The sequence below is a fragment of the Heterodontus francisci genome, chromosome 2 (genome assembly GCF_036365525.1).
Source record: "Heterodontus francisci isolate sHetFra1 chromosome 2, sHetFra1.hap1, whole genome shotgun sequence".
Taxonomy (NCBI): Eukaryota; Metazoa; Chordata; class Chondrichthyes; order Heterodontiformes; family Heterodontidae; genus Heterodontus; species Heterodontus francisci.
In genome coordinates this window covers 128,314,306-128,334,053 of record NC_090372.1, presented here as the reverse complement: position 1 = coordinate 128,334,053, position 19,748 = coordinate 128,314,306, and the positions used below count along the sequence as shown (strand labels likewise).

The following is a 19,748-nucleotide window of genomic DNA, read 5'->3' as shown; positions in this document are numbered from 1 at the left end:
TAGGTTATAGATCAGACATGATCTCATTGAATGGTGGAACAGGCTCAACCAGCTAAATGCCTTATAGTTATTGTTATATTCACTGCTGATATAAACAGTCCGGGTAGACATTGAACGGAATGGGCATCTGTTGTTGTCTATCTGAGAACCTTTAAAAACAATGTTGGAAATTATACAGATTAAGTGAAATACAAGACAGGAGGAGAAAGAAAAACAAGAGTAAGTCATTCAGCACTTCGTCATCGTCAGCAATGCCCTGAAAATAATGAAATCTTGCGAATCCAGGAGATTCTATCATTAAATTATTTCACAGAAAAATACTTATAATGATACCAAGCAATCTCGGTAGGATAATACAGGAGCAGAATAGTACGTTCAGTGTCCAAAAACGACAACGTTGCCCATTAATAATTTCTGCTCGGCATCAATAGGCAGAAAAATATTCTCCCAACAATTAGTATTTACATAATGACTCTCAGAACATTCCTGAAAGGTCGATATGGAACATACAACATTAATCTTGAAAAGGTACAATACTTTTATGTTACACAATCACCAGCCATTTATACACTTGCGTATCAACCACTTCCTCCTCACCTTTTCACTACCTGTCCAGGTAGTCGCTACTAAACGTCACTTCCTGCCACTGAACCTACTCAGCAGGGCAGGTGCTGGGGTATCGCTGTGCACATGCTCACTTGGGTGTTAGTAACGAAGGCATTTTAGGAAGGCGCATGCGCATTGCGGCCTTCTATGGCGGGTGTGTAGGTGTGCGCATGCTCTATATGGTTGGCTCGATGGAGGTGTGCGCATGCTTCGTCCGGGCGCCTCGGTGAAGGTGCGCGCATGCTCTGTGCCGCGCTTTGTCGGCTCGGCTCTCACCTGGCTGCGCTCGCTGTTTGGGCTTTCGGTAAATGTTCAGACCGCGACCGGTGGCCGAGTCTCTGGGGCCGTAGGGCGACCCGCGCTCTCAGTAAACAACATCCAGTAGTACAGCATCCGCAGGTTACAGCCGATCAGCCAGGGGAGGGACTGAGGGACACCAAACCGGCGAAAATGATGAGGTTTCTGCGGAGGACGTTCGGGCGCCGCTCGATTCGCCGCTACATGGACGAGAGGGATGGCGGAAGAGGAGACGGGAACAGGCGAGGTCGGGATCTAGCAACAGTTGCCATCCCTGGCGCTGGAGTTCGATCCGCCACACCTGTACCGACTGGGACCATGGTGCACATTCCCGCAGCAGGCAACAGTAAGTCGGTTCTGACCTGCAGAGTGCAGCTTTTGGATGGGACGGACGTCAATGTGGAACTGCCGGTGAGTTTCCAGAACGCCAGGTTATCCACCTGGATCTGGGTGAGGGAGACCTGTGTCATTGCCGAGGTTGAAGTGAGATCTGTGCCCAGGTTAAAGTAGAAGTTGTTCATAACAGGATACCTCATCTGTCGCAACATGTACATAGTATAGTTGAGGGCCTGGCCCCGCCCCTCTACCTACCTGTGTAGTTTAAAGTTGGATTCTTTTGTATATAGCTCAACTTAATCTTGATTATTTACATTTACTTGTGCGTTTGTATCTCTATTCGATGAACACCTGCTTCCATGTGAACCGTACCCGCACTATTGTAAAACTATGAGATGAGCTGGCCATTTCTCAGTGAACTGATAGGTGGAGGTAACCGTGCTTGTTGTCTTCTGCCTTTTTCCTTGGACTACGTTTTGCGTCGTGTGCGACTGAAGTACTCCATCCTGCTCTTGTTAGATTTAATTGCGTTCTTGCTTCTCTGGGACTTTCGGTTTTTAATCGTGCCAAGAAAACATAGATACATTAGTAAAAGATCCGTCATTGCATGTCGATAGCTTGGAGGGTAAGAACGTAAATGAATCTGCACATATAGTAGATACTGTAGAGTTGGCAAGTGAGAAAAGAAACCGCGAGGGAGGCAAGGGGAGAGCGGTTTGTGAGAGAGGGATTGTGTACACTAAGAGGTGCCATTTATGGTGAAGAGGGATGACCATAAACAGGTTGTAGATGTAATTTGATTAATTATGTAATTAGCCAATTTAATGTATAAAGTCTAAATTATCGGTTTTACCGCCGTTACAACCACAAAACATGACTACATCCTCGGTAGTAAATGTGGAAAGGAGACAACCAGACTGGAATTTGAAAACAGAGAGACTCCAAACAGAGACCAATTTTAGGTTAAAGTTCAAGGATGGCTCGAAAGTGGTGGTGTCTTCGCTGTATAAGTACAACAGATCCGCACACGGAAGTTGGGTATGATGTACGGAAAAGGGGTTTGACCGAAACTGACTGACATTTGGTTTCTGTATAAATCCCAGAGCGCCGTGTATCAATTATTAGTTTCACATATGCCAGTTGCTGAACTCTAAATCTATTACAAGCAACACAGCAACGACATATTATATTACACCGATGTTTATTGTGCAGCTTTTGTTTACCAGTTTCCTACGTTTTTAAAACATAAATATTTGTTTTTAGTTCTTCTGGAGTAACATATGAAAAACTGCGCCAACGAAAATTAATCGTTTGGAGAGTTATTTTGGCAATGTAAGATATAGATTTACAATGTGTGTGTATGGAGCTTCACCCCGAATGAAAGCCTGATTTCATTTAATTGAATGTGGGTGTGGTTAAAGAGTCCGATTTATTGTCTTTGTTTACATTTCTCAAAACCAGTCTTCCGTGGAAACTCCTATAATATTTTAAGTCTTTCGTTTCTACTCGTGGCATTGACATCTCGTTAGTTGATGTATAGACAACTGTGGACAAGAGGATATTTGTGTTTTACGCGGGTTATGTTCTCTTTGACAGTTTCAGACAGTTCATTGTTCGGCTGTTGCTCAGCTGAATCTGGAGGTGATGGAGACGCACCCGTTCACTGGTTGCTAAGTATCGCCTGACTCGGGCAAAACTTGCAAGCGCTCCAAAATCTCCAACGTTGAAATAAAAAATCACGATACAAGACTGAAAATCTTGTATAAAAAATGCAGTTTAATGAAAAATAAGTGGAGAATATTAGAAATATGTGCACATGAGCTGTTGAGATGACGGAAAGAACAAGGAAACGCCAATCTGAGCTCAGAGTAAATTAAGCATCCCCGAAAGTTCAATTTGAAAAAAAGGTGAGACTACTGCAACTAGATTTAGTAATGACCTAGACTTATAAATTTAATTAATCTAACAGTAAAAGGCATTTATCTCATATGATCGAATTCGATGTTAAGTTTTTCCTTTTCAAACCTAACAGTTTGGTACGGCTAACTTTCTAACGGATGAGGCAGAGGCTGAGACAGCAAACTGGTCGAAACTGTTATTGGTAAAACTGCAGATGAACAGTGGGAGCTATTGGGGGGGGGGGGGGGGGGGGAGCTCAATACTAAACCAATATGTATCCCTAAGGAGCAAGAGCTCTACTTACCAAATGTGAGGGCTATAGTCGAGAAGAGGTGAAGGATAACATAAACCTAAAGGAAAAAGCACACAAAAGTCAAAGAATAGGGGATTGGGAGGGATGAAGGACAGCAAAGGAAGACAAAAAGATAGTAAGAGCTACAAAAAGGAATACAAGAAGAAACTTGCGAGGGATATCAAGTTTAACACGTTTTTACCATTGTATTGGAAGGAAAAAGGTGGTAATCTGGGCCCTTTTAAAACAGATATTGCAAATGGAAAGAAGGAAATGGCAGACTTGTTGAATAATTACCCTTGGTCAGTTTTCAAAGCAGAGAAAGAGGATGATATACCAGACGTTAATAATAAAACAAAAGGACTGGAACTCATTAAGGTTAACTTAAGCAGAAAATAGTATTAGAAAAATATGATGGCACTCAAGACGAACAGATCACTGGGACCTGATGGTTTTCACCCCAGGATTTTAAAGGTGAGAAAATTGCAGACACTTTTGCTATAATATATTGCATGCTTGATTCAGGAATTGTCCCTTTAGATCAGAAAATTGTACATGTAACTCCATGATTTTAAAAAAGGGCAAGAGATAAACCAGGAAGTTATTGTCTAATGTCTAATGTAGGGAAGTTATTGGAATCTATAATTAAAGACTTGTGACTGATTACTTAGAGGAATTTGAGCTAATAAGAGAGAGCCAACATGGATTTGTAAATGGCAGGTCATGTCTAATAGAACATATAGAACATAATTGAATTTTTGAGGAAGTAACTATGGTAGTAGATAGGGGAATGTCTATGGATGTATTTCATGTGGACTTCCAGAAGGTATTCAATAAAGCTCCATAGAAGAGGTTGTTAGTTAAATTAAAACTAATGGAATTGAAGGCAAATTATTGACCTGGCTAGGAGGTAGGCATGTGATATTAGACAGAGAGCAAGGATAATGAGCATGTACTCAAATTGGAAAGAAATGACTAGTGCTGTCCTATAAGGATCTGTGTCGGGGCCTCAACTATTCAGCATATATTGTATCGCCCTCAGTGAGACCATTAACATTAAAATACAAGATATGAACCTCAAGTCCAATTTAAAAAATTACACAAGATTTTACATTTTAGGACTTATTATAACAACAAATCAAAAAAAATCCCCATTAACTAAATAGTACTTTGTAAGTAGCTGATACCTCAGATTACAAAGAAAGGTATTTTCTTTACTTATTAAAATACTTGAAAACATCACCACCTTTATATATGCTACACAGTCCTTTTTGATGGCAAAATCCTTTGTGGTTAAAAGTCCCAAACTCTCAGTAGCATTGGGTAGGATCTCCCAGACCTTGTCAAAAATCAGTGTCCTCTTCGCTCACTTCTTCGAGCGCTTCCGAGCTGGACGTCTGTGAATGATTCTCTGGTCGTCTACTCCTCAGTAAGCTTCAACTTTCAAAACAGGTTCAAGTCTTTACAGCTTTTTGCTGTATGAGGCTTCTGAGAGCAGGTGTCCCCTTTTGAGGCCTTGTCTTCTTTACTGCCTGCTCTAAGACTGAAACCACTGGGTTCCCTTCTTACAGCCTGCCGTGAGGCTGTAACTGCTGGTTTCCTCTCTTACAATCTGTATGCCTTCAGAAAATCTGTTAAACCTATTGGACTCAAAAGTCAATAGCTTATTGTCCTGTTTCAATATGCAAAGTCCAAAAATCAGGTTTCACAGAGCCACCTGGGCCTTCCATTGTTCCCAGGTGTTAACAGCTGCTTGGTACATTTGCAACTTCAGAATCACTGAATCCTCGTTTTATGACCTGAAAGTCTGGGAGGGTGGAACCCATTGTTCTTCAGGTGTTACCCCTGCAGCCTCTCTTCAAAAAAATTCTTTGATCTGTCTTGTTCTTAGCAGAGTGGATGTGAAGTCACCTGACCTTCTGAACTCCATCTTAAATTTTTAAAAATCATAAATTTTAAAAACATAATCATGCTACCATGCCCAGCATTCGTATTATGTACTAATGGCTTTGGTAACACGGTAGAGAGCCATATATCCAATTTTGCTGATGACCCAAAGATTGGTGTATGAAGTCAGTTTCTCAAACTTTTTGGTTGAAGGATCGAAGGACCCCTTTTCAAATGGCTTAGTAATCTTGAATTCCCCCCCCCCCCCCTCCATCAATCTAAATTATAATACTTATAATAGGAAAGTGTTGCATGTAAAGAGAATGTTAATAATGCTTTTAAGAAAACAGGTAATTAGTTAGAGTAGCAATTTGAGGACAATTTCACCAAAGTAGACAGTGAAACAGACTAGGCAGACTAGAGATAAAGGATAAGTGTGACTCCACTAATGTTCCAGTGCATGCCAACTGAACTGCTTTTACTGTGGTTAAAGATTGCCTGTTAATGGCAGGCATACCCAATCGCATCCAAAACAAACAACTTCTGGCCAAATCAGTATCAACAGCAGTCACACCATATTTAGATGTTTAACAGGCTCAAAGCAGGTTTCTATTTTAATTTTTTAAAAAAAAGCTTCCCATAAACAGCTGAGTTTCCTTCTCGCCAGTTATATTGCAGAGTACTCACATGAACGTGACATTCTCGGGAATATTTTACCAACCTATAGTTTCTCAGTGTTGTTTAATCATTCAAGGAATTTACATTATTGTAACATGGTGGAAGATTTAAACAAGTCCAACTGACAGCTTTTCCATGATTACAAGAAGCAAACCAACAAGAGATTAATATAAACAGAAAATGCTGGAACTACTCAACAGGCCAGGCGGCATTATAATGACACTTGCTCACTGCATGAGTCCAAATAGAATGCACCTGCATATCACAGCAGCAGCTGGCCTCCCACCTCCCCTCCCCTCCTGCCGAAAGTAGATGTGAGACACGAAGCTGAAAACCATGGCAGTTGAGGAGCCTATCACTACAAAGAAGGACAAGTATTCAAGAGCTTCGGGGATAGACATCTTGTCACTACTTGTGTGGGACGAATACTAACTATTAACTTGTACAAAGTGGATGGCTTGTCTTTTTTTCTTCCTTTCCCCCGCTTGTGTTTTTCTCGCTCTCTCAGCCGCTAGAAAGATTTTCCACAGATCCCAATTTGAGAACCACTGTACTAAGTAGTGTAGATGGAAGCATAAAGAGATTTTGATAGATTAAATGAGTGGGTGAAATTTTGGCAGATGGATTTCAATGCAGCTAAGTGTGAGCTCATCCATTTTGGACTAAAAAAGGGATAGATAGATAGAAAGGATAGATTCAAGTATTATTTAAATAGTGAAATGCTGGGAATAGTGGAGGTCCAAACAGATTTAGGAGTCCATGTACACAGATTGCTAAAATGTAGTAGTAAGGTACCAAAAGTACTCAAAAAGGCTAATAGAATAGTAGCCTATATTACCAGTGGGAAATACAAAGAAGGGAAGCTTTGTTACAACCCTGGTTAGATCACGTCTTGAGTGCTGTGCACAGTTCTGGGCACTGCATGTTAGAAAGGATATATTGGCCTTGGAAGGAGTGGAATGTAGATTGTTACTAGGGTTAGATGATGAGTGATTACATGGACTAGTTTTGTATTCCTGAATATAGAAAGTTTACATGTGATTTGAGTGAGGCTTATAAGATTTTGAAATGGATTGATAGGGCAGATAGAGAGAACATATTCCATTGGCAGGGGATCCTAAGATAAGGGAACCTTAAAATCAAAGCTGTGCCATTCAGAAGAGAGGCTCTTGATATAGAGGCTCTTGTTTATCATTTTGGAATTTTCCTTTTGGGATTCGTACCATTCCTGGTCATTTTCTTTGCTATGGCTGCAAATTTTCTTCTTATAATAAGCATCCAAATATAATACACACTCTGTTTTTCATGAACTAAATGTCAAATTTGCTTTAGCACCATGTATCATACACGCCTAGACTTTTGCAGTACTGCAGTCAAAGTGACCCTTTCTTGATAAAAGTTTTGTGCCAACCTGACTAAGCTAAAGGGTCCATTTACAACCTAGTTTGCTGAGTGGCTGGCTCCCGTGAAAAATATGCGGCACTCCAGTGGACAGAATTAGCTGACAGCGTTTATCAATCGATCGATCATAGCATATGATATGCAGACAAGTTTCTCAGGTCAACAAGATGGGATTCTTTGTACTAGTGCTTTGAATTAAAAATTTTAACGGCAGCCTTCAAATCTAGTGATTTCAAAGCTGCTGAAAACCATGGTAACAGAGTGGCAGCATGGGAATTCAATGTTAACGAGGCAAATGTTAGACCTTGGCGAAACTCAAAGGACAAGCTGAAGTCTCAAGGTTCCTGGATGCCTTATAAATGCTGATAATTAATGCAAACGAGACGATGTTCATTTATGCCTTAGAAACAGGAAGAATTTAAAAGAACTATCAAACCGCAACATTTCTTGTTGGTTTGAATTATCATTCATAATGGATCTGGAAAAGATGTTCTTGACTGGCTTCACAAAAACCCATTTTGATTTATTACCATATATAATACGGACCCTAACTTCTAGTTAAAGTTTTAGGGAAAAATGCGTATTATATTTGGAAAATTGCAGCATCAAAATGACAATACTACTCTGGTTGCAAGAATCATTTGACAGTGGAAAATAACATTTTTACTGAAAAACAACACTAAGAAAAAATATTCAGCTCGTCAGTGAATTTTATGCTGGAATGGGAAAGGAAAGGTGAACAATTTGATAACTCAGTAGTTTTACCATCTTGAGATTGTACATTTTGGTATAAATCTTGCTAGAATGTTAATTACTGTTGGAAAGTTTTGAAATTTGTTCTGGAGGGCCATGTTGTGGTTTTCTGGCCACAATTCCCTACATAGAATTATAGAAATTCTTGCACAGAAGGAAGCCATCTGGTTATTGTGCCTGTGCCAGTGCTGTCATCTGTGCTGCCTATTTTAATGCCATTTCACTGCTCTTTCATCGTAACCTTTAGATATTCAAGTGTTTATCTAGTTGCCTCTTAAATGTTGGTAATTGATGTATCTTTAATAGGTGAGAATTCAATCTCAGCTGTGCCATTAGGGAGAAGTGCCAAAGGCATATGAAGGAAGTACAATCAGAAGGCAGGTCATCCTTGTCCACCCTGATTCATTTTGTAGTTCAAGAGGAGGATTGAGAGTCTGCAATTACATTATCCTTTTCCCCTCCCAAAAAAAGTGTTCTTAATATATCAATTGTATCTGATTATAAACAGGTGGAGGGATTAATTAAGGTTTCACTTGAGCACATACAAAAGAGACACTTACTGAAATCGTGGTGGGGATGATTTACGAGATTTCACTCTCTAAATAAATGTTAGACTGAGTAAAGATTGGCTCCAGTCCTATTGGTTCACCAAGCTTTCTGGAGTATAGCATTTCTTGCCTGGGGAATGGTGTACGTCTCGGGGAGATGGTGTTAAATTTAAAAAGAAGCAGAACTGTTCATCAGATGTTGAATCAATACGATACAGTTAGGCTAGTTTTACAGATTTGGAACTTTATCATACTATGGCTAATTACTCAATTTTTTTAATAACACTCGTCAAATAATACACATGAATTTATTGTACCCCATACATTGCCCAATACTTCACAAAGTTGATGCAGGTATAAGTGATAGTTTTTTTGTAATATATAGCACGCTGTTTGTTTTTAAAGTATATTAGCCATATTGTTGCAGATTCTAATCAGCTAAGATGTTACTTGTGGTTTGTAAAACAGTTGAATTCCTTGTATGTGTACAAAATACTGTATATATAGTTAGGAAAATGGATTTTTTAATTTCAGGATTTTCCCAGTTAAACACTCTTTGTTTTGATGACACACACTTGCAGGTTTGGTGTTATCCTCCATGTTTTGTTGGTCTTGCTGGTCATATCACTTTTCAGAAACCGCACATAGTTGTTAAACCACTTGATTAAATGTCCTTATTGGAATGATACATTTTAAATTCATCCTAATTGAAAACCAGGTCATATTTTGGTTACCTTTTGAAAATTGTGAAATTAATTCAGCGGCACAGTGGCGCAGTGGTTAGCACCGCAGCCTCACAGCTCCAGTGACCCGGGTTCAGTTCTGGGTGCTGCCTGTGCGGAGTTTGCAAGTTCTCCTTGTGACTGTGTGGGTTTCTGCCGGGTGCTCAGGTTTCCTCCCACAGCCAAAGACTTGCAGGTTGATAGGTAAATTGGCCATTGTAAATTGCCCCTAGTGTAGGTAGGTGATAGGAGAATAGTGGAGATGTAGTAGGGAATTAATGTAGGATTAGTATAAATGGGTGGTTGTTGGTCGGCACAGACTTGGTGGGCCAAAGGGCCTGTTTCAGTGCTGTATCTCTAAATATTGATTATGCAGTTAAATTGACAACATGGTGGTGCTTCCATTGTATAATTGAAAGCCAAGTTTTGCCACCATTTTCGTCATTGGGAAACCAAAAAATTTAAGCACCTAGCAGCGTAGTTGCTGTGAGCTCCATCAGTTATAACTGATGACCCAATTTTGGTTCTACTTCCCTTAAGAAAAGTTATTAACTTTGAAAACTAAGTTTATTTATTTATTTAGAGATACAGCACTGAAACAGGCCCTTCGAGTCTGTGTCGACCAAGAACCACCCATTTATACTAACCCTAAAGTAATCCCATATTCCCTACCACCTACCTGCACTAGGGGCAATTTACAATGACCAATTTACCTATCACCTGCAAGTCTTTGGCAGTGGGAGGAAACCAGAGCACCCGGCGAAAACCCACGCGGTCACAGGGAGAACTTGCAAAGTCCGCACAGGTAGTACCCAGAATTGAACCTGGGTCCCTGGAGCTGTGAGGCTGCGGTGCTAACCACTGCGCCACTGTGCCTCCCCATTAAGTTAAGGCAGTGATTTGAGTTAAGATAGTTTGCCAACTGCATGGATGCTCTGTCCGACCTGGGTTTGTTGTTTTGGATAAAATCATTTATCAATAAAGAAATTAGGTTTGACATCAAGTGAGATATGTTCAAAAATGCACAGTCAAGTCAAATTTTGTGACAGAGTTTGGCTGTATATATCTATGCGCGAGCATTAATTTATTTGCAACAAAACTGATGAATTAATAGAACAGATAAGAATTAATGGCTTTGAGCTAATAAACATTATAGAAAGGGGGTTGCCAGGTGACCAAGGTTGGGAACTAAATATTCCAGGATACGTGACTTTTAGAAGAGATCAATGAAATGGAAAGGGTGAGAGGGGTGTAATCCTGATGATAAAGCATGGGATAAAGGTAGTCGAGAGAAAGGATCTTAGCTTGGAAAATCAAGAAGTAGAATCAGTTTGGGTGGAGCTAAGAAACAAGAGGCAGAAAACACTGGTGGGAGTATTTTATAGGCCCCCTGACAGTAGGTGTGGTGTTGGGCAGAGTATAAACCATGATATTAGAGGTGCATGTAACAAGGGTAATACAGTAATCATGGGGGACTTTAATCTTCATACAGACTGGGCAAACCAAATTTGCAGTAATATTGAGGAGGATAAGTCCATTGGATATACACAAGAAAGCTTTCTAGATCAGTATGTCAAGGAATCAACTCAGGAACAGGCTATTTTAGATCTAATATTGTACAATGAGAAAGGGTTAATAATCTTGTAAAGTAGCTTCTAGGGAAGAGTGATCCTAAAATTATATACGTTTTTATTGAGTTTGAGAGTGATTCAGTAAGTCCGAAACTAGGGTCTTAAATCTGAGCAAATCAAACTACTTGGGTATGAGGGCTGAGTTGGCTAAGGCAGATTAGGAAATTAGATTGAGAACACAAAAACAAGGAGCAGGAGTAGGTCATTCGGCCCCTCAAGCCTGCTCCGCCATTCAATAAGATTATGGCTGATTTAATTGTGGCCTCAACTCCACTTTCTTGTCAGCTCCCCCTTGATCCCTTGTCGATCAAAAACTTACCTAACTCAGCCTTTAATATATTCAATGATCCACCGTCTACTGCTCTCTGGGGAAGAGAATTCCACAGACTAACGACCCTCAGAGAAAAAATTCTCCTCATCTCACTCTTAAATGGGAGACCCCTAATTTTTAAACTGTATCCCGTAGTTCTAGACTCCCCCACCAGGGGAAGCATCTTCTCAACATCCACCATGTCAAGTCCCCTCAGGATCTTGTATGTTTCAATAAGATCACCTCTCATCCTTCTAGACTCCATTGGATAAAGGCCCAACCTGCTCAACCTTTCCTCAAACGATAACCCCTACAGCCCACTAATCAGTCGAGTGAACCTTCTCTGAATTGCTTCTAATGTAATTATATCCTTTAAGTAAGGAGACCAAAACTGTACACAGTATCTCAGATGCGGTCTAAGTAATACTAATAATTCCCTACTTTGAAACTTGATTCCCCTTGCAATAAACAGCAACGCTCCATTTGCCTTCCTAATCACTTGCTGTGCCATCTTCAGCCAGAAGTGCCAAGAAGATGGTCCTGAGGTCCCAGCAGCACAGATGCCAGTCTTCAGCCAATTCAAGTTACTCCACGTGATATTAAGAAACAGCTGAAGGCGCTGGATACTGCAAAGGCTATGGGTCCTGACAACATCCCAACTATAGTATTGAAGACTTGTGCTCCAGAACTAGCTGCGCCCCCTAGCCAAGCTGTTCCAGTACAACTACAACACTGGCATCTACCCGACAATGTGGAACATTGCCCAGGTATGTCCTATCCACAAAAAACAGGACAAATCTAATCTGGCAAATATCACCCCATCAGTCTGCTCTCGATCATCAACAAAGTGATGGAAGATGTTGTTGACAGTAACATGCGCACCATACAAGTGCCAGGCAATGATGATCTCCAATGAGAGAGAATCTAACCATCTCCCTTTGACATTCAACGGCATTACCATAGCTGAATCCCCCACTATCAACATCCTGGGGGTTACCATTAACCAGAAACTGAACTGGAGCCGTCACATAGATACTGTGGCTATAAGAGCAGGTCAGAAGTTGGGAATTCTGTGACGAGTAACCCACCTCCTGATTCCCCAAAGTCTGTCCAACATCTACAAAGCACAAGTCAGCAGTGTGATGGAATACTGTCTGCTTGCTTGGATGAATGCAGCTCCAACAACACTCAGGAAGCTTGACGCCATCCAGGACAAAGCAGCCACTTGATCAGCTCCCCATTCACCACCTTCAACATTCACTCTCCTCCACCACCGACACACAGTGCGCAGTATCTACCATATACAAGATGCACTGCACCAACTCACCAAGCCTCCTTCAACAGCACCTTCCAAACCCGCAACCTCTTCCACCTAGAAGGACAAGGGCAGCAGATGCATGGGAACACCACCACCTGCAAGTTCTCCTCCAAGTTGCACATCATCCTGACTTGGAAATATATTGCTGTTTCTTCACTGTCGCGGGATCAAAATCCTGAAACTCCCTCCCTCCCAGCATTGAGTGTACCCACACCAGATGGACTGCAGTGGTTCAAGAAGGCAGCTCACCTCCACCTTCTCTACGGCAATTAGGGATGGGCAACAAATGCTGGCCTTGCCAGTGATGCCCACATCCCATGAAACAATAAAAACCTGCCTACCACTACTTGTGATTAATGTACCAGGACACTCAGATCCATCTGGACTGTAAAGTTCTGCAGTCTCTCTCCATTCAAATAGTATACTGCATTTCTATTATTCTTGCCAAAGTGGACAAGTTTATATTTTCCCACATTATACTCTATCTGCTAAATTTTTGCCCACTCGTTTAACTTTCTTAAATTCCTTTGTAGATGCTTTATGTTTTCCTGATACCTTACTTTCCTGCCTATCTTTGTCATAGAGTCATACAGCACTGAAACAGGCCCTTTGGCCCACTGAGTCTGTGCCAACCATCAACCATCCATTTATACTAATCCTGCATTGATCCCATGTTCCCTACCACATCCCCACAATTCTCCTACCACCTACCTACACTAGGAGCAATTTACAATGGCCAATTTACCTATCAACTGGCAAGTCTTGTGGGAGGAAACCGGAGCACCCAGCGGAAACCCACATGGTCACAGGGAGAGCTTGCAAACTCCACACAGGCAGTACCCAGAACTGAACCCAGGTTGCTGGAGCTGTGAGGCTGCGGTGCTAACCAGTGTGCCACCCTTGTGTCATCAGCAAATTTAGCTACCATGCGTTCGGTCCCTTCATCCAAGACATTGATCGAGATTGTAAATAGTTGAGGCCCCAGCACTGATCCCTGTGACAGTCCACTAGTAATGGCTTGCCAACCCGAAAATGACCTATTTATCCCAACTCTCTGCATCGTGTTAGCATGGATAGAGGATTGGTTAGCTAATGTTACCCCCTGTACTATAAACTCATATTTTGTATAGTAGTTTTTGATGTGGCACCTTATTGAATGCCTTTTAGAAATCCAAGTACACCACATCTACAGTAAAATAAAAGCAAAATACTGTGGACGCTGGAAATCTGAAATAAAAACAAAGTGCTGGAAATACTCAGCAGGTCTGGCCGCATCTGTGGAGAGAGAAGCAGAGTTAATGTTTCAGATCTGTGACCTTTCATCAGAGCTGGCAAAGGTTAGAAATGTAATAGGTTTTCAGCAAGTGAAGCGATGGGGGCGAGGGGGGGTTCGGGGGGAAGAAAACAAAAGAGAAGGTGTGTGATGGGGCAGAGGGCAGGAGAGAGTGACTGACAAGGAGGTCATGGGGCCAAGGAAAAGGGAGTGCTAATGGTGTGTTGAAAGACAAAGCATTAGTGCAGAGAGAGTGATAATAGAGAAATGAGCAGCTCTGTCCAAAACCACAAACATGAAAAAACAAGTTTAAGGCAGGTACATAGTTTAAAAAAAATTATAAAACAAAATAAAATAATACAAAGGGCCAGTGATGAAATTATTGAACTTAATGTTCAGTCTGGAAGGCTGTAGAGTGCCTAATCAGAAAATGAGGTGCTGTTCCTCAAGCTTGCGTTGATGTTCACTGGAACACTGCAGCAGGACAAGAACAGAAATGTGGGCATGAGAGCAGGGTGGTGTGTTGAAATGGCAAGCAAGCGAAAACTCAGGGCCATGTTTGCGGAAGCATGATTGATTGTTTTATGGTTCTTCGCTCCCTTTTACCTCTTTATTTTCAAGTATTCTTGGGATGCTACTTGTGTCTTCTACAGTGAAGACAGACACAAAAGACCCGTTCAACGCTTCCACTATTTCCTTATTTCCCATTATTAATTCCCCAGTCTCACCCTCTAAGGGACCAACACTCACTTTAATTACTCTTTTCCTTTTTAAATATGTAGAAATTCTATTTGTTATAGTTCTAGCTAGCTTTGTCTCATTCGAATTTCTCCCTTTTTTTGTCATTCTAAATCTGTCCAATCTTCTGAACTACCACTAATCTTCGCAGTATTGTACGCTTTTTCTTTCAATACCCTTAACTTCCCTAGTTAGGCACAGATGGTGCATCCTTCTCATAGTCTTTCTTGCTCAATGGAATATACCTTTGCTGAAAGTTATGAAATATCTCCTTAAATGTCCGTCATTGCTTCTCTACTGTCCTACTTTTTAACCTATTTTCCCAGTTCACTTTAGCCAACTGTCTCCATACCCTTGTAATTGCCTTTATTTAAGTTTAAGACTCTAGTCTTAGACCCACACTTCTCACCCTCAAACTGAATATGAAATTCTCATGTTATGATCACTGTTGCCTAGAGGCTCCTTCACTATGAAGTCATAAGATGGTACAGAAACACTGGCAAATATTAAGAGTTCATTCATAATTTCCAACAAATATACATTCCCTTAAGGAACAAAAACCCCATGCAAAAAGTGATCCAACTGTGGCTAATGAGAAGTAAAGATAGTATTAGATTGAAGGAAGAGGCTTATAATGTTGCCAAAGAAAAGAAGTAAGCCTAAGGATTAGGAGGATTTTACAATTCAAGGATGACCAAGAAATTTGTTAGAGAAAAGAGAATACAAAACCAAACTAGCTAAAGCCACAAAACGGTTTGTAAAAGCTTCTATAGGCATGCAAAAAGAAAGAGATTCATGCAAGTAAATGTGGGCCCCTTAGAGGCAGACACAGGAGAAATTATAATGGGGAATAAAGAAAGGGCAGGAACACTAAATAAATATTTGCATTTGTCTTCACATTAGAAGACACAAAAAAAACATTCTGGAAATAGGGCGGAACCAAAGGGCTAATGAGAATGAGGAACTTAAAGAAATTACTATTAGTAAAGAAATAATACTGGAGAAATTATGGGACTAAAAGTCAACAAATCCCATGGACCTGATGGCCTGCACCCTAGTGTTTTAAAAGAGGTAGTTGCAGAGATACTGGATGCATTGGTTTGGATCTTCCAGAATTCCCTCGATTCTAGAACAGTCCCCATGGATTAGAAGGTAACAAATGGAACCCTGCTATTTAAGAAAGTTTGTGGGGTGGTGGGGGGGGCGGGGGGGAAACAAAAAAAGGGAACTGTTGGCCAATTGGCCTGACATCATTGGTAGAGAAAATGCTGGAATCTATTATTTGGGATGTGGTAACAGGGTGTTTAGAAAATCATAATATTATTAGGCTGAGGCAATGTGGATTTATGAAAGGGAAATCATATTTGACAAATATGTTAATTTTTTGAGGTTGTAACTAGCAGGGTAGATTAGATAAAGGGGTACCAGTGGATGTAGTGTATTTTTGATTTTCAAAAAGCATTTGTTAAGGTGCCACACAAGAGGCTATTAAACAAAATTAGGCCTCATGGGATTGCAGATAATATATTAGCATGGATTGAGGATTTGTTAATGAACAGAAAACAGAGAGTAGCAATCAATAGGTCATTTTTGGGTTGTTAGGTAGTAACTAGTGGGGCATTGCAAGGTTCAGTGCTTGGTCCTTGGCTATTCACAATCTGTATCAATGACTTAGATGAGGGGGCCGAGTGTAATGCATTCAAGTTTGCTGATGATACAAAGTTAGGTGGGAAAGGGAGCTGTGAGGAGGATGCAAAGAGGCTGCAGAGGGATATAGACAGGTTAAGTGAGTGGACAAGAATGCGGCTGATGGAATATAATGTGAAGAAGTATGAAGTTATCCACTCTGGAAGGGAAAATAGAAAAGCAGAATTTTTTTTTAAATGGTGAGAGACTGGGGAACGTTGGCATTCAGAGGGACCTGGGTGTCCTTGCACACGAATCTGAGAACGTTAACATGCAGGTACAGCAAGTAATTAAGAAAGTAAATGGTATGTCAGCCTTTTTGACAAAGGGATTGGAGTATTCGAGTAAAGACATTTTACTACAATCATATAGGGCTTTCGTGAGATTACACCAGTAGTATGATGTACAATTTTGGTCTCCTTACCTAAGGTCGGAGTCATGAAGACCCCCACTTGCCAAAAATGAGGCATATTAATTTTGTCATACGAACATTAATTTTAAACTGTTGCTGGAGTGAAGAAGTGACTTGTTTTACAGGAGATCATCAGACACATGGCTGGAAGACATTTGTATACTAAGAGACAGTGCTTAGAGAGACAAAAGAATTGCTCACTGATTCGATTAACAAAGATTGGTCTGGGCAATGGTGATCCACATCTGGTCGGTGTCAGAGACAGCACTACACCCCCCCATCGAGAGCTTTGGAATCCACAAACGCAAGAATTTGTTGAAAAAACTTAGTCACATGACTAACCTGCTGGCCAACTTGGAACTTTGAATTGTGCTCAGAGGCCACTTTGGTCAGGCTGCAGATTGTAACTGAATCTGGAACAAGACAGCCTCTCACTTTCTCACAAGCCTCCGGACCCACTGAAGACACGTAAACCTCAAGAGAAAAGACTCCTACATCGAAACAAGTTAAAGCGTGCACTGGGCCTCAACTAACAGCAAGACCTACTGGCAACCGAAGGCTCAACATCAAACTCAAAGGACTGTAACTACAATCCATCTATTGCCTCAAACTTTTCCCCTTTATTCTTTTCCACTTTCTCTGTCTCTATCTGCGCCTATGCATGCTAGCATGGTCATGTCGTGTATTCGTAGCCGTTACCCAAATTAGAGTTTAATATTAATAACCTTCCACCTTGTTTAAATCTAAGAAAACCTGTCTAATTGTTTTCTTTGCCTTACAGTTGGAAAGAGATGAATAAAGATTTACTGAGGGGAGCTAAAACACGGTGTTTTAAAAAATTAAACCCTGTTATGGTTAGACGAGGCAAAGGCTGAGAGGGAACCGCTAGGCCCCTATCTCACCTGGTCGTAACAGTGGATATACTTGCCTTAGAATGCAATGAAGGTTCACCGGGATGTGGGGATTGTCTGTGAGGAGAGATGGAGTAGACTAGGCCTATGTTTCCTAGAATTTAGAAGAATAAGAGGTGATATCATTGAAATATATAAAATTCTTAAGGGCTTTAACAGGGTAGATGCTAGGAGGATGTTTCCCCTGGTTGGGGAGCCTAGAACTAGGGGTCAGAGTCTCAGAATAAGGGGTCGACTATTTAAGACTGAGATGAGGAGGAACTTCTTCTCTCAAAGGGTTGTGAATCTATGGAATTCTCTTCCCCAGAGAGCAGTGGATATTCTGTCGTTGAGTATATTCAAGACAGAGGTCGATAGATGTTTGGATTACATGAAAATTGAGGAATATGGGGAGAGTGTGAGAAGGTGGAGTTGAGAAAGAAGATCAGTCATGATCTTATTGAATGGCAGAGCAGAGCAGGCTTGAAGGGCCACATGTCCTCCTCAACATTTCTTATGTTGTTTTGTTCTTGTTCAATTATAAGTGTTAAAAGGGCAGTCTAATGAGAAGTGCTATTTACTTCCATATTATAGAGAAAAAATTATAAGCAGGTTTAATATTTTTACAATGGCATAACCTATTTTCTGTTCCATGATGAAAATAGAATTAGGTTTTGGGGGTTGGTGGGGGAGGAAGAGTAGTATAAATTACTATTAGCGATAATGTATGGTAAGTGTTACAGGGGGATAGTATATGTCACTGTTGGCTTACACAGCCCTGCTATTCTTCATTTTGGGAAGTTTTTAACGTTAATAATAGACTTGAATCGGCAGACTTTCTGGGTAACTGGAAAGGAGGTAGCTAACTAGCAAGAACCTGTAAACTATATTGCAGTCACCAGGATTAAGCCTGTTTGCTAACATAAATTAAACAAAATCAATTATCATAATTATTAGAATTGGAGACATCAACATAAATTTACATGATTAGCTTTGGCAAAGAGGTTTAAACATTACAGAAGTACTACCATAAATAGCAGTGGTATAGAAGCTGCCACGCACAATAAAATTGGAAATATAATTTTTAGTACAGGAAGATTGTTTAGGTCCCAGATTTTGTTCAAATATGGTGTGGCCAAATTCTGAGTCCAGCGCACAGAAAAAATTCCTGTATTTACAGAGATTCAAGAAACAACCATCAGTTTTTCAGCATTGTTTAGTTTAGTTTAGTTTAGTTTAGAGATACAGCACTGAAACAGGCCCTTCGGCCCACCGAGTCTGTGCCGACCATCAACCACCCATTTATACTAATCCTACACTAATCCCATATTCCTAACACATCCCCACCTGTCCCTACATTTCCCTACCAATACTAGTGGCAATTTATAATGGCCAATTTACCTACCAACCTGCAAGTCTTTTGGCTTGTGGGAGGAAACCGGAGCACCCGGAGAAAACCCACGCAGACACAGGGAGAACTTGCAAACTCCACACAGTCAGTACCCAGAATTGAACCCGGGTCGCTGGAGCTGTGAGACTGCGGTGCTAACCACTGCGCCACTGTGCCGCCCAAATTGTTGTTGGAAGGATATAATGGTGAGGTGCCAGTTGTCCTAAATTATATGTTCATTATTTTAAAAAATGAAATGGGCGTGTGTTTGCTTATGCACCTGGTCTCTGGTACATCACATTTATGACCTTTCTTCATGTGTGAACCTGGGCAGTACTTGGTGGATGAGTAAACTATTGGAGTCGGAGTCTGAGCCTGATTCAATCCTGGCCTAGTATTTATACATGTACTTCCAGTTAGGGTTACTGGATAATGATCACAATTGGGAATTCGACTGGTTACTAGCCCTAATAGAACATTCTCCATTAATTAGCTGATGTCAGCCAAATTGAACACATGAAACTTGGGGCATTTCTGTTCTTCATCGATGACTATCACATGCAATACAGTTATCCACTGCATCTTGTGGAGCTAATAGAGGTTTTGTTTCAAAGTTACTTTAAATTTTTGAATAATTGCTCTGTACTACTTGACTAATCCATATTTATCCCACATATGCTT

The 19,748-nt window shown here is 40.8% G+C and overlaps 1 protein-coding gene across 1 annotated transcript in view; it reads left to right on the top strand.

Annotated features, from left to right (window-relative positions):
* The first annotated feature begins 858 nt into the window (after nucleotides 1-858).
* Nucleotides 859-19,748, top strand: part of epb41l4b (erythrocyte membrane protein band 4.1 like 4B) — a 230,053-nt gene continuing 211,163 nt past the window's right edge. The window contains exon 1 of the mRNA XM_068010596.1: nucleotides 859-1,314. Coding sequence (XP_067866697.1) covers nucleotides 1,057-1,314 — 258 coding nt within the window. The 5' untranslated portion in view covers nucleotides 859-1,056. The remainder of the gene's footprint in view (nucleotides 1,315-19,748) is intronic.